Source organism: Myotis daubentonii, chromosome 8, assembly GCF_963259705.1.
Source record: "Myotis daubentonii chromosome 8, mMyoDau2.1, whole genome shotgun sequence".
Lineage (NCBI taxonomy): Eukaryota > Metazoa > Chordata > Mammalia > Chiroptera > Vespertilionidae > Myotis > Myotis daubentonii.
In genome coordinates this window covers 45462385-45477535 of record NC_081847.1, presented here as the reverse complement: position 1 = coordinate 45477535, position 15151 = coordinate 45462385, and the positions used below count along the sequence as shown (strand labels likewise).

At 35.3% G+C, this 15151-nt stretch overlaps 1 protein-coding gene across 4 annotated transcripts in view; it reads right to left on the bottom strand.

Moving 5' to 3' along the window:
* RELCH (RAB11 binding and LisH domain, coiled-coil and HEAT repeat containing) overlaps positions 1 to 15151 on the bottom strand; it is a 100972-nt gene that overhangs the window by 69509 nt on the left and 16312 nt on the right. For all 4 annotated transcript variants that reach the window (XR_009454106.1, XR_009454105.1, XM_059706261.1 and 1 more), the window contains exons 2-5: positions 12107 to 12196; positions 2204 to 2275; positions 2041 to 2096; positions 1829 to 1942 (exon numbers count right to left, since the gene is read on the bottom strand). Coding sequence is in view for 2 of the 4 variants with exons in the window: in XM_059706261.1 (XP_059562244.1) it covers positions 1829 to 1942; positions 2041 to 2096; positions 2204 to 2275; positions 12107 to 12196 (332 nt within the window). In the remaining 2 variants the exon portion in view is untranslated. The remainder of the gene's footprint in view (positions 1 to 1828; positions 1943 to 2040; positions 2097 to 2203; positions 2276 to 12106; positions 12197 to 15151) is intronic.

The window sequence follows — 15151 nt, the reverse complement described above, 5'->3', positions numbered from 1 at the left end:
AATAAATATTTGTTGAGTATGTTATATAAGCAAATACAGAGATGAACAAGAGATTATTTTAACATCAAGGAGCTTATAGCCTAGTCAAGGAGACAAGAGATAATTCCAGGTGCCATTAATAGGATAATGATAGAAAAGCAAATAGGATAAAAAGTCATACATTTTGGCCAGAGTATGGGGACTGAGGGCTTTAGATAGCACTAGTTTCAGTTCAATTGAAATTAGTACTAAATGTTGCCTAATGGTCAAAGAACAGGTATTGATAAACACTACCATTGCCTTTCTTAAAAAAAACCCAAAACAAACTTTACTGAGGTATTAACATACAATGAACTGCACAAGTTAAATAAATCCACAAGCTAATTTAAAATGTACTATTTGCTAAATTTTGACATATATACACCCCTGAATAGATCACCACAATCAAGAAAATGAACTTGTTCACTCCCCAAGTTTTCTTGGACACCTTTTCAATCCTTACCTCCTATTCCTCACATCCGTCCTGTTCCTAGGCAAATACTATTCTGTTTTCTTTACATTCCTTTCCAAAATGTGTGCCTTTCATTTCTTTGTCTTGCCTTCTATTGGCTAGAATCTTCAGTATGATGCTCAACAGAAGTATTGAAAGCAGTTATTTTTGCTTTTTCCCTCATGTTTCACCATTTAAATATGATGTTAGTGATAGCTTTTCCATAAATGTCTTTTATGAGGTTGAAGAAATTCCTTTCTATTCCTAATTTCTTTAAAGTTTTTAGGGGGACCAGATGTTTGTGTCAAATGCTTTTTCTGCATGTTCTAAGATGACTATATAATTGTCTTCTCTTTTCCTTTCTTCATGTAGTGAATCACAGTGACAGATTTTTGGATATTAAATCAACCTTACATTTTTTGGATAACCCCTTTGGTCATGATGTATTAATCATTTTTTTAAAAATATTGTTGGATTTGATGTGGTAAAATGTTATGTAGAATTGTTGTATAATATTTCATAGAAATGTTATGTAGAATAACTGAGGGAAATCTGCTATACCCCTTTGAGAATGTCAATTTTTGTTAAATGATCCACAGGATATTTTACAGACTAATAGAATACGCCTAATTTTAAATGATGGCCTCCTGATTTCTGTAAAGTAAATTCTTTGGTATTTACAGTCCTAAGGTGCAAGATTCAAACTAATTTATTAGCACTAAGAAGTCAAAATATTACAGTTGAGAGATAACATTAAAAAAGCTTTGCTTACAAGATTTTATAAGGAAAAAATGAGGTTCTAAAATTGGTTCCTATTCTAGGGGGAAAAAGGGGACATATGTAATACTTTCAACAATAAAGATTTAAATAAATAAATAAATAAATAAATAAATAAATAAATAAATAAATAAAAGTGGTTCCTATTCAAACAGATACTATTTATATTCACACTCTCATTCAAAATATTCTTATAACTGCTGTTATCTACTTATCATCTTAGTTATTATAGAGCTATTAAAGAGGTTTTTATAAGTATACATTAACTTGTACTACTAAATAAATGTTTAAAGGGAAAAATAATCTAGCACACTCTATAAATACATGAAAATATGAGTAGATTATATTTTCTACTTATAAGTTGTTAAAAATTACCTGGAAAGAATAAGTCTTTTACATAAAAAGAAGAAATCTATAGGTCAAATAGAATACTAGACTGGGTAGGCAAGGAAATGTTGTGTTTGATAACTAACCTTATAGAAGTTTACTATATGTATAACTTAAACAAATTAAAGAAATAAAAGAGAAAAATACATTTTAAGTTACAAAGAGAATAATTCACTGTTAAAAAAATAACTGTACCTGATCATCATTTTCATCTGAAAAGGTTATAGATGTAAGCTTGTAGTTATTCTTCAATAAAAATTCATTGACTAAGAAGTTTAGAGCTCTCTTTTCAAGAGGTTTTATTGGCTCCTGGAGGCAAAATAAGATAAAATACCATAAGTTTTCTCCTTCAATATTTGTGCTACCATTTTATGTGGATGATACTTTTAGAGCTGTCATTCACCCACCTGAATTTCAGGACTTGATTTGTAATTTTTTCGTTCCTGTAAAGGAACTTCATGTTCTGGTGGAAGAAAATATAAATATTTTACTATTTTACATTTGGAAATATCTCAGCTACTTCTACATTGTCAAAAAAGGAAAAGTCGCAAAAAATTTTATGTACACCACCTGCAGCCTTTGTCAGGTTGGCTCGGAGGGCCTGAATGGTCTCCTTGGCTTTCCGTAGTTCAAACTCCAGGACTGGACAGGGATTTGGAATAAACACACACAGGCATCCAACCAAGAAAAGGGAAACAAAAATAAAAAAAATAAAATGCAAAGATGGGTATGAAAAAAAAATACAATTTGTATTGAAAACAGAAAGCATGCAGTCTTTATGAAACTTGTGAACGCATGCAGCAGAGTTGATTAGCAAGCAAACTGGTGAATGTTTTCCATAGTTTTAGAATTCAGGGGACTACTGATAAAATGTTCTAGCTGTCTGACAAGGAATGGCTCTATTTAAAAATAAAACCTATGGCATAATCTCATCTAGTAAATAAAAATATTAGTAATGTGGGTGCTTCTGTCAGTCTAGGTAAGAAAATGCAATGAAATGTTCTCAGGTTATATAATTTTAGGGGAAAAGATAAAAACTTGATGAAGTGCAAGCAAATATACTTAAGGAAAACCTCAGGATTAAAAAGAAAAAGGGCCTGGCTGGTGTGGCTCAGTGACTGAGCATCGACCCATGAACCAAAGGTCACCAGTTCAATTCCAGGTCAAGGAACGTGACCGGGTTGCAGGCTTGATCTCCAGTTGGGGGCGTGCAGCAGGCAGCTGATAAATGTCCGATGTTTCTCTTTCATTGATGATTCTATCTCTTTACCTCTCTCCCACTCTCTCTAATGGTAGTGTTTATCAATAATAACCTGTTCTTTGACCATTAGACAACATTTAGCACCTCCTGCACGTGTCTGGACCAGGACTGGGGCGGGGAGGAGCATACAACCGAGGTACATGTTCTTGATTGGACTTGAACCCAGGACCCTATGGTCTGCAGGCTGATGCTCTAGCCACTGAACCAAACTGGCTGGGCCTAAAAAAAGTATCTTTAATGCATTATCTGGAATAATGTTTTAAGTCAATATAAAAAAATGTCAGTGAATGTATCACTTCATTAAGATGTTGAAGGAATAAATATTTTGTTGGGAAGCATATAAATTTTTCTACATACAAGTAAGTGTATGTATTTTACAAACATGTTTAGATATGTTAAATATATATCTTAGAAAAATTTCTAAGGGTTTATTTTAGGTTTCATTTTCAGCCAAAGGGTGTAAATAGTTTGTCTTTTAATTTTAATTAAGGTTATTCTAAAGCAAAAGATTGTGTACAATTCTAAAAATGTAGCTATCTAAGGATACTAACTAAAATTAGAGTTTTCAAAGTTTCTGATAACTCCTCAAATAGGTATTTGTTTATGTTAAGAGGTACTAGTGAAACTCAAAAATTTCTCCTTTTACCAGAGCTCGATTATAAGATAAACATTAATGTTGAGGAAACATTTTAATAAGCTCTTTAAAATGTTTCATCATGAACAAAATTTAACTATGTCTTAACTGGTAATTTTCTTTAAAACATATGAACACTGCTCAAAATATAAATAAAGTCATTTCAGTAAAGTAAACCTCTAGAAAAATTAAGTCATCTTTGTCACAACTAAATATTAAGAAACTATAGTATGTAAATAGTTCTGCATAAAAACTAGCAAATTTAAATATGCAGTTTTTTCCAAATTGACTAATAAACAGAAAAAATAATATGGCAAATGAGATGCTACCAGAGACAACAAAGCTATAAAAATATATGGAAAAATCAGGATTCACTCAGTTTGCAAATTTTCATTAAAAACTTAAGATGTAACTGAATCACATCTAGTACATGAGGCCAATTATTTTGATGCACAGAATTTCACTGCAACAACATGAAAACACAACTAAAAACAGATGACATGTATGTACTATTTCTCATTTGGTAGTCGGCAATGCTGATGTGCAAACATGTTTGTGCCACGAAGTTAAAATATTTCCCCTAAAACTTACACTTCTGGAAACTCTTAGAGTTTGTGTTTAAAGTTAGACTGCACACATTTAGTGTGTAAGGTTAAGCACAGAATAGGTTTACTTTTTTTTTTTTAATTTCAAAACTCTTAAGTAATTGATTTTGATTTAAAAATACTTAAGTAAAAGTAAAATGAGTGTACATATTATTATGCTTTCAGTAACACAATTATAAAATATATTACAGAACAATTGCAGATCAGAAATGCCTTGCACCAGAGACAGAAATATGAAATGAAATAAATGAGAAAAAAAAATGGTTCGAACACAAACTGTGAAAAACTCAAATTCAACTGGTGAAAGTTTAGGTGACCAAAAGCAAAACACTTAATGATCAAAGCACAGAAAGCCATAAAAACCCATGTCAGACGGCAAGAATTTAGATTTTTATGCACATCTATATATACACTGCCAAATGCCATTAAAAGTTACCAATGCTTTGAAAAGATAGTGCTTATCAAAATGAATTCACTCTGCTGCATGTTTCTTAGTATACACTATAAATTTTAAAAGACAGAGGCATATCTTTGAAGTTATAGCACATCTCTATAAAGGCACAGTATGATAAATTAACTACAGCTACATGAGAAAGTTTAACAAGAAAGGTCTGAAGAGCTATATACATATATGAATTTGTCTATTTAAAAAACATTAGCTTAAAGCTCAAAATTATCATGTAAACAGAACCAAACACCACTGAACCAACAACCTTCAAGAATTTTTCAAATATAATTCTTTATAAAAGGAATTGTACGTATGAGGATGTGTATGTTTTTAAAGTACACTGTAGGAACCGACGAACAATCTGCTCACTCCACCATCACAACCCTATAATAGCCCAACACTGCTGAATGCAATTTTATTGGAATTAAATAACTGAAAAGATGTAAGTATATTCTAATAATGCATATTACAATCTTACCAAAATATTAATGATTAAGTCAGTATAAGCAACTCAAGATTAGTTAAAACAGTTATTTTCCAACTAGGGTTGGATAATTCTGATGATCGGAGGTATTTAGATGCTAAAAGACCATGCTCTCATAACTTGGGAGATGTATAAGTGACTGTGGAAACACCAAAGGCAAAGTATTAAATTTCAAAGCAGAAAAAAAAATCAATCCTTTGATGCCCCAACTAAATATACCACTAATATGATCTTGAAATATTTGCTAGTCTTAGTTCATTTTGACACAAAACTCAAAATATTATTTTCGCAACATTGGTTAGTCAAGTATTTTTTTCCTCCCATTCCTATTCAGTATTGAAGAGTTCAAATCAATAGGGTTGAATCAAGCAACCTGCAACTTTCTTCTTAATATAAAGTGATTTGACTCCATAATAAAATACCACTTCCCCATCTTTAATACCTTATTATCACATGAGCATTTCTAGGAAAAACTTTCTTTAGACTATGAGTTAGAATAAAAATATATTCCCTAAAACAATATTAAAATCCTGACAGTACCAGCAGCACCTTTCTGGGTTTAGAGAATTAAGAAAGGCATAGTACTATTTAGGCATGACTTGGTAGATGTGAGAAATAAATTAAATGAAGATGCAATCTTCAGTTTATAGATATTTAGTTTTCTACATTCATCAAAATTGGGGGATGGCGGGGAGAATCCCCTTCCCCAAGCCTTAAAAAAAAAATGATTTCCATTACTGTTCCTCCTGCCCAAGTTCTCTTATACAGATTCCTCTATCACTCATCTCAAAGTTGGTGTTTCTCCAGGTGTCATCCTTGGCCCTTCTAGATATTCCACCGAGATGATATTCATGCTTACGGTTTAACTATCACAATCCCAGAAGATTCAGAAACCTTTCAACCTTTCCCCAAAATAAAGATCTACCTAATTAGCTCCTGGATATACCCATTTGAATGTTTCATAAGTTTTTAATTCAATCCTATCTAAATAAATTTCACCATCTCCTTCTCAAATCTGTTCTCCCTTCTCCTCCTCAGTCTCTCTCCATTAACAGTACCGCTATCTACCCAGCTGTTCAAAGAGGATACCTGGAGGTTACTCTTCACTTAGCCCTTGTGCTTACTCCCACATTAATTAAATGTCCGAGTCATATTGATTCCAACCCTTGAATAACTCCCTAAATAATCATTCATCTTAGTTGTCTCTGCAGCTATCCTAGTTCAGACCTTTATGATTTGCCATATAAATTACGACACCCATGCCCTAACTGGTTTGGCTCAGTGGATAGAGCGTCGGCCTGCAGACTCAAGGGTCCCAGGTTCCATTCCAGTTAAGGGCAAGTATCTTGGTTGCGGGCACATCCCCAGTGGGGAGTGTGCAGGAGGCAGCTGATTGGTGTTTCTCATCTCATCGATGTTTCTGACTCTCTATCCCTCTCCCTTCCTCTCTGTGAAAAATCAATAAAATATATTTAAAAAATAAAAATAAAAAATAAAAAAATTATGACACCCTACCACCATATTAAAGGCTTGTTGCCTTTAAAGTCTTGTTGGAGAATCTATCCTATTTTAAATCATAGAAAATCATAAGAAAGATTTAAGTAAGGTTCAAAATAAGAAAAACAAAAAGTACTTCTAAAAGGAAGTACAAATATCTGTAGTGGGGGGAGAAATATATAATAAAAGACAAACAGGCTTATTTAATCCTGATAAAGCTGGATATATACATATATATTGCAGGCCAACAGCTAAGAAATGAGAGGGCTACCGATGCTGCTTCTTACCCAGGGAACAGTGTCAGGTTATCCCACAAGCAAAAATCTGAATGTTACTTTAGAATGTCTAATAGGTTATTTAAGCTTTATAAAGGCTTCATATGATTGTTGTTCCCAGAACAGCATATTATCTTGAATACAGAGTAAGCACTCAAATATTTTTTGAATAAATGAGTATGCTAATACTTAATGCCATATGTAATAAACCTGAAACGTTACTGATCTTACCAGCATTAGGAGTGTCTTTCGTACAAATCAGAAAGCACAGATTTTGTAGTTCTCTAGATGCCAACATAAAAGTTAAGGTGTGAACTAGAGAAGTAATATAGTAACAGGTAGAGATATGAGAACAAATAAAGTCAGAGACTCTGATGCTGAAAGATGGATCCTGTGAACCTGAGACAAGAATATTTGCCGGGAGCCGGTCCATCCTTGCTGTTTCAAGGGACCTGGCATATATGGCATACGGTTCTTAATATGTTTGCTCACCTTCTTGGCGCTATGTTTTAACCAAGGTCACCTCTCTGAGAAAGGTTGAATCCCCAGGTAGGGATTTTCCCCTGAAGTTAGGGAGGGGATAAAACCCCTCAACTAAGTGCCAGGCGGGTAATTAATCACTTTAACTACGAACAATCATGCTTAAGCTACATAATCTTTACTCCCTGGAATGGAGATAAGAAACGCCCTACCCTTTGTAATAGAGATTGATAGGATTGAATCAACTGGTATAAATACAGATGTAACAAGACAGAAAGAGACAGAACTTAGAACACAGAACTTAGGCACAGAACCTACACAGAACGTTCTCTAGAGACAGAAGAACTTCGCTGGAGAGAACATGGCAAAAGATCTTGGATAGAAACTGGCCTCAGAACCTAGAGACAGAACCTAGCGAGAGAACATGGCAAAAGATCCTGGACTGAACCTGACTACAGAAATTGGCAAGAGAACCTGACTAGAACCTGGTGACTGAACCTGGCTGGAGAACCTAGCGAGGGAACATGGCTACAGAACCTGGCTGGAGAATCTGGACAGAACCTAGCAAGAGAACATGGACACAGAACCTGGCTGGAGATCCTAACCAGAACTTCGCTGGAGATCCAGAGCAGAACCTCTCTGGAGATCCAGACCAGAACTTGGCTGGAGATCCTGGCTGGAGATCCTGGCTAGGCTGCTGATCAACTGAACACTGTCTCCGTGTCCTTCCTTCTTCGCCGACTCCGTCCACACCTTTGGGGACCCCTGGACCCGCTGGGGTTGGACCCCGGCAAATATTATTGTTTCTACAGTTCACAGGTCCTTTTCACTGTTGCCAAAGCACTGAACATATAAGCACTGTCTATATCTGCATCAGAGATATAGACATGTTTCAGTTACACATTCCTTGAGGGCAGGTATTATGTATTTCATATTTCTATTTCTAGTGCTTAACAGTCTGAACACACAGCAGATGCTCAAAATGCTTAAAATAAAGACTGGCAATCCCAACATTTAAACTATAAATTTCCCTTGCTGCATTTTTAAGAAAACTTGAAAATTTAAGAGGTACACAGAGCAGGTGCTCAATAAACAGGTGTTCACTGCTTCCTTTTTGAAGGCACACCTATATAGATTTGGGGGGAAAAATCGGTTTTTTAAATTTAGGAAAATGATGGTGAGAATGATGCTAGAAACTAATATAGTATCTATCTACTGTCTGATAAACAGTAATACCTGATTAAAGTTGGAGCAGATCCTACATTTGTGTGGGAGGCCAATGGACTCAATACCTGTGTTATCTATAACCTCCTTCTGCCAAAGACTGGTATAAAAAAAAAAAGACATTTTTGTTTTCTTTCTCAGTGAGGTCTACATGTGATCTAATGACAGACAGCAGGATAATTACCTTTGTAGACTACTGGTCTTTTGATATAAGCTTTTAAGTTGCTACCAATGGTTAGCTAAGAGTCAAAAATCTTCATGAAAATTGCTATTAATTAAAATATTTTGTAAAGTTTCACACATTTGATTCAATAACAGGCTATAGGACAAAAGCACTAAAAGTCTGAAAGCTATTCTGAAAATGACATGTTTTTCTTTCCTCTTCCAGTGAAGAAGACAGCATTTACTTACATATTAGTCGTATAATAATCAAAAATTACTTTATTTTCCCAATGTAAGAGACTGGTATAATCCTTAGATTGAAAATATGTGAAAACTACCATATATTTAAAACATTTCATTTTTAGTTTGCTTGGTCATAAAGTTTTCTTTTAAATCAATAATGTTTAAATGCAAAAAGAAAAGAAAAGAATTATATCACCAATTTCTGGGTAGAAGTTATTTTTTAATATGGAACCATTTGAACAATAATACAATAAACAAAATTAGATACATCCGGTTACTCTTGATAAACTAAAATACCATGTGTTTAATATTTACTATATAATAAAATACATAATATCAAATATTTACTATATCGTTATATATAACAGAATGCTACTTAAAATGAATTAATTAGTAGGATAAATTAGTCTTAAAACTATTCAAATAATATCCATTTGATTTGCTAATTCTTAGTTATTACAGATGACATTTGCTGGAGTTTTGTTTGTGCTTGTTTGTTTGTTAACCCTCATCCGAGGATATATTTCCATTGATTTTTTTTAGGGAGAGCGGAAGAGAGAGGGAAAGACAGAGAGAAACATTAATGTGAGAGAAACACTTCGATTGGTTTCCTACTGCATGAAGCCTGATGAGGGCTCGGGACGAGGAGGAGCCTGCAACCGAGGTACATGCCCTTGACTGGAATCAAACCTGGGACTCTTTGGTCTACACTGAGCCACACTGGCTAGGGCTAGATTTACTGTTTTGATACATTTGACAATTAATAATACTAACCAGTTTGGCTCAGTGGATAGAGTGTCGACCCGCAGACTGAAGGGTCCTAGGTTTGATTCTGGTCAAGGGTTTGTACCTTGGTTGCAGGCTCGATCCCTGACCCTGGTCAAGGCACTTGCAGGAGGCAACCAATGGATGTGTCTCTCTCACATCAATGTTTATCTTTCTTGGTCTCACCCCCTCCCTTCCACTCTCTCTAAAAAAATCAATGGAAAAATATCCTCGGGTAAGGGTCAACAAACAAAAATTCATAATGGTAATGACAAATCATTTGATACAGAGAGCCACACTAAACTCTTCCACTGACATCCCCATTCAAATGGTATTGCTATTGCTTATACTGCTGAATCTTCTCTTAGCTTCTGAACCCAAAAAAGTTACATCATTTTTAACTCATATACTACTACTAGAGGCCCAACGCATGAAAATTCGTGCAAGGGGCTCGGCCCTCGCAGCCCCGGCTTGTCCGGAAGGTCATCTGGAAGGATGTCCAGAAGATCATCCAGCTGTCGGGTCTAATTAGCATATTACGCTTTTATTATTATAGATGAGATTTTAAAATATTTAATATCTTCATTTTCAAGCAATGAATAAAAATCATATATTTGAATGTCATTTTTAATCAGGTCAAATCTCATCCTTCATGCTAAGAGGTAGCATAAGATACAGTCAATTGTGGGCTCTGTTGCTGGGCTATCTGCATTTGAATCCTAGCTCTGCCACTGAAGTTTCCTTGGGAGGAGGATGATAATTCAATAACTTAATGGTTTAATATACATTTAGCACAGTGTTTAGAATGGAGTGCTATGTAAAAATTAGCAATCACTTTTATTATTATTATTTATTTATTTATTTATTTTATTTTTTACAGAGAGGAAGGGAGAGAGATAGAGAGTCAGAAACATCGATGAGAGAGAAACATCGATCAGCTGCCTCCTGCACATCTCCCACTGGGGATATGCCCGCAACCCAGGCACATGCCCCCGACCGGAATCGAACCCGGGACCCTTCAGTCCGCAGGCCGACGCTCTATCCACTGAGCCAAACCGGTTTCGGCAATCACTTTTATTATTATAACTAGAGGCCTGATGCATGAAATTTATGCAAGAGTCGGTCTTCCTTTCCCCGGCTGCCAGCACTGGCTTCCCTCTGGCACCTGGGACCTGGGCTTCCTTCCAGCCGACAACAGGCACCAGGGCTTCCCTAGCAGACCCGTCTTCATCCGGAAGGTCATCTGGAAGGACATCTGGTCTAATTAGCATATTACACTTTTATTATTATAGAAGACCAAGATGGGACACATTTGTTAGGTTTTAACAAAATTGTCCCAGTAAATAGAAGAAAAATTCAACAGTTGGTCAAGAGAAGAATCCACATTATGGGTGTTCCTGACTTTATATTGCCTCCACAGGCTCCATCTGTCCCATGTGGCATCCCTCTTGCTGCAGGAGTGCTCACCAATATGATGAAGATCAAAATATTTAACTGATATCTGTCTGCTATCTCCACCAATGTCCTATGAAAACTACAATTCCTACAAGGCACTCAAGAATGATTTCAATGACAGATAGCCACAGCCTTGAGGCACCAAAAAGGTACCAGCCATTTGACACTTAAAGAGCCAGCGCTGCTACACTGGTGATTCCAGGGTGGATCCCCAGCAGAATACAACTGGCCTCACTTGAGGTGGGCAGAACACAGATACAAACTGGTCTTCTGAAGTCTCTACAGATCCAGTGGTGATGCTTAGAAGGCAGAACTTGTTGGAGGGTGGGGAGGGGAAGGAGACTAGAATGAGTAACCAAGCAACCAGAAAGAATGTTGTTGGTCTTCTTCTTGGAATGGGCAAGGTCCTGAAGGCCCCTGCTGTACCAAGTATTAACCCTTTCTTTTCTGAATCATAGGAATTCAGGAATCTGGAGAGATGCTGTGATGGGGAATACCTGGGGAACTCAAGACAAAATGTATTAAACAACCTACATGAAAGTATTACAACCAATTTGAACAATCATTAGAGTTGTACTGGCATATAACACCTGAATATCAGCCCTGGTTTGGAGGATCAAAGGAATGAGAAGGGCCAAGGTCCAACTAACTTTGCATTAAACTATGGCTAAAGCTGTTTTACATCAGTTTCATAACTACATGATTGTAAACTGTTGGTTATAAGAACTCAGCAAATTGCACTGACACTCACAGCAACAGTGGAAGGGGAAGTTACAGGTTGAGATGTTCCCTGGAGCCAATAAGTTAATAAAATAATTTTGCATAATAACTATATAATTATATTAACATACCAAACTGAAGAAGAAAAAGAATTCCTCAAGTCATTTTATTATTTCAGGAATGCCAAAGAATCCAAATCTGTCTTTACAATCTTACTCACCTGCCACTCTCTCATCTGTTTCCCTGTTACCATCATCTGAATATCTTGCAAAGTCTAAAGAATCAAGGGTACTGATGCTCCCAGCTCTATCTGTAATAAAGAGAAAAATAAAAGAATTTAACAAATTTTTGTTTATCAAAATAAGATAATAGCAATCAATTATTTACAATAATTTCTAGTTAATAAAACAATGATTCTAAGATCTAGGAATTCTATTAAAGCAATAAACTAAGGTAAAAATGCCCACACCAATTAAACAAACTCAAGTTTCCCTGCCCAAATCTCTGGCTAACTCCTGAATAATGCACATGCAGGGCATAATGCAACCAACCAATCTAAAGGGAAAAATAGAAGAAATAAAATTTTTGGACTGCTGCCCAAGAGTTGCAGATTGAGTCTGACTAGATAATTTCTTATTAAAAAATATAAAGGCTGAAAAAATAGGGCGGAATCCTGTCTCCACAACAATAACACACATTGTCCACCACACAGTCCAAGATTTCTTAATACAAAAGAACTACTAAATTGTGACCCAGCCTCAAGAGAAAACACTATCAACAGGGACCAATCCCCAAATAATCCAGATGTTAGAATTACTAGACTAACATTTTAAAATAGCTATTATAATTACGCTCAGTGAAGTAAATGCAAGTGTATAATGAACGAAAGGACAGGAAATCTTAGCAGAAAGACAGACTATAAAAAATTTCCAGTGGAAATTCTAGATCTAAAAAAATGTGTCATTAGGCAATTTCATCCTTGTGCAGACATCAGAGCATACTTATACAAACCTAGATGATAACTGCTCCCAGGCTATAAGCCTGTACAGCATGTTACCATACAAAACAAAATGACATTAAATACAGTACAAGAAAAAATGATCAAGAGACATAGTAAACATGGAATGTATAAGACTGTTGCTGGTGTAACATGGTATACTGTTCTACAACAAATTTTCATTCAGAAGTAGGAAGAGTATACTTTAAAATAATGATAAAAAGTAGTACATAAACCAGTAATAGCCATTTATTATCACTATTAAGTATCATGTGCTGTACATAATTACACATATTACACTTTTATATAACTGGCAGCATAGTAGGTTTGTTTATACCAGCATCACCAGAAACACATGAGTAATGAGCTTTTAAGTTATGACAGTATGGTGTCACCAGGTGATAAGAATTTTCAACTCCATTATAATCTTATTGGACCACTATGCATATGTGATCTGTCCTTGACTGAAACATGATGTAGCGCATGACTGTATTCACAATAACAAACGAACCAGATGTCCATCAATGCATGAATGAATAAAATGTAGTACATCCATGCAATGTAATATTATTCAGCCATCAAAAAGAAATGAAGTACTCATACGTGCTACAACATAAACCTTGAAAACATGCTAAGTGAAAGAAACCAGACATGTAAGGCCATATATTGTACCATTCCATTCATATGAAATGTCTAGAATAGGCAAACCTATAGAAACATAAATAGATGAGTAGTTGCCAGAGGCTAGTGATAGAGGAGAATGGGCAGTGACTACTAATGTGTATAGGCTTTCTTTTAGGGGTGCTGAAAATGTTCTGAAATTGAGAGTGATGATGATTGTGCAAGTTTTTAAATACATTAAAAACTACTGAATTACATACTTTAATGGTGATTTTTTTGTACATGAATTACATGGCATTTGAATTATATCTTACTTTAATAAAAATACAAGAAAGTGTTGGCCAGTATCCATAGAAACTGGAACCCTCATATATTGCTTCTGGGATGAAAATGGTGCAGCCACTTTAGAAAACAGTTTGGCAATTCTTCAAAATGCTAAACATAAGAGTTACCACATGACCTAGCAATTCCTCTTTCATCCAAGAGAAATAAAAACATGTGTCCACACAAAATCTTGTACACAATTGTTCATAGCAGCATTATTCATAAAAGCAAAAAAGTGGAAATAACCAAATGTCTATTACCTAATGGAGAAATAAAATGTAGTATGTAAATCCATATAATTGAATATTATTCAGCAATAAAAAGGACTGAAATACTGATACATGATACAACATGTATGGAGCTAGAAAATATTATCCTAAATGAAAGAAGCCAGTTACAGAAGAACCACATCCTGTATTACTTCATCCATAAGAAATGTACAAAATTGGCAAATATATAGAGGAAGAAAGATTGGTAGTTCCCTAGGACTGGAGAGTGGGGATGAATAGGATATTTGGTAATGGCTGAGAGACTTTTTTGGGGGGGCGATGAATATTATCTAAATTTGATTAGGTCAGTGGTCGGCAAACTGCGGCTCGCGAGCCACATGCGGCTCTTTGGCCCCTTGAGTGTGGCCACGAAATTTCAATTGCACTGTACGTGCGCGCCCGCACGTGGTATTTTGATGGAAGAGCCACACTCAAGGGGCCGCAGTTTGCCGACTACTGGATTAGGTGGTGGTTGTACAACTCTATAAATATATTGAAAACAAACACTCAATAGGTAAATTTTAAAATTGTTTAAATAAAGTTATTAATAAAAGAAGGAACATCTTTAGAGTACGTTGAGAAAAATGGCAACTGAAATTTCATATTTAACAAAAATATCCTTCCAAAATGAAGGCAAAATAAAGTTAATCAGTTTCCTAAATATTTTTCACAAAGGCCCTTTTCTCTCTCTCTCAAGTCAATAAATATTTTAAAAAAGGAAGTAAATTTTAAAATATAGTAGATAAACTTCATAAGGCTTTTTATTTAGACATCTTTTAAACAGGTGAAAAATATGACAGGCTGGAATAAACCACTGACCTGTAACTATACCCGCTTGGAAATAACTCATATGATCCTATCTAATAAAAGAGAAAAATGGTAATTGGCGTACGAAGATACCCTTTTCATTGGCTAATCAGGGCTATATGCAAATTACTGCCAACTAAGATTAGCAGTTAACTGCCAACAAGATGGCGGTTAATTTGCATATGTAGGCACAATGCAGGGAGGCGAAAGGGAAAGCAGGAATAAGCCCCCTGCCACTGACAGTGAT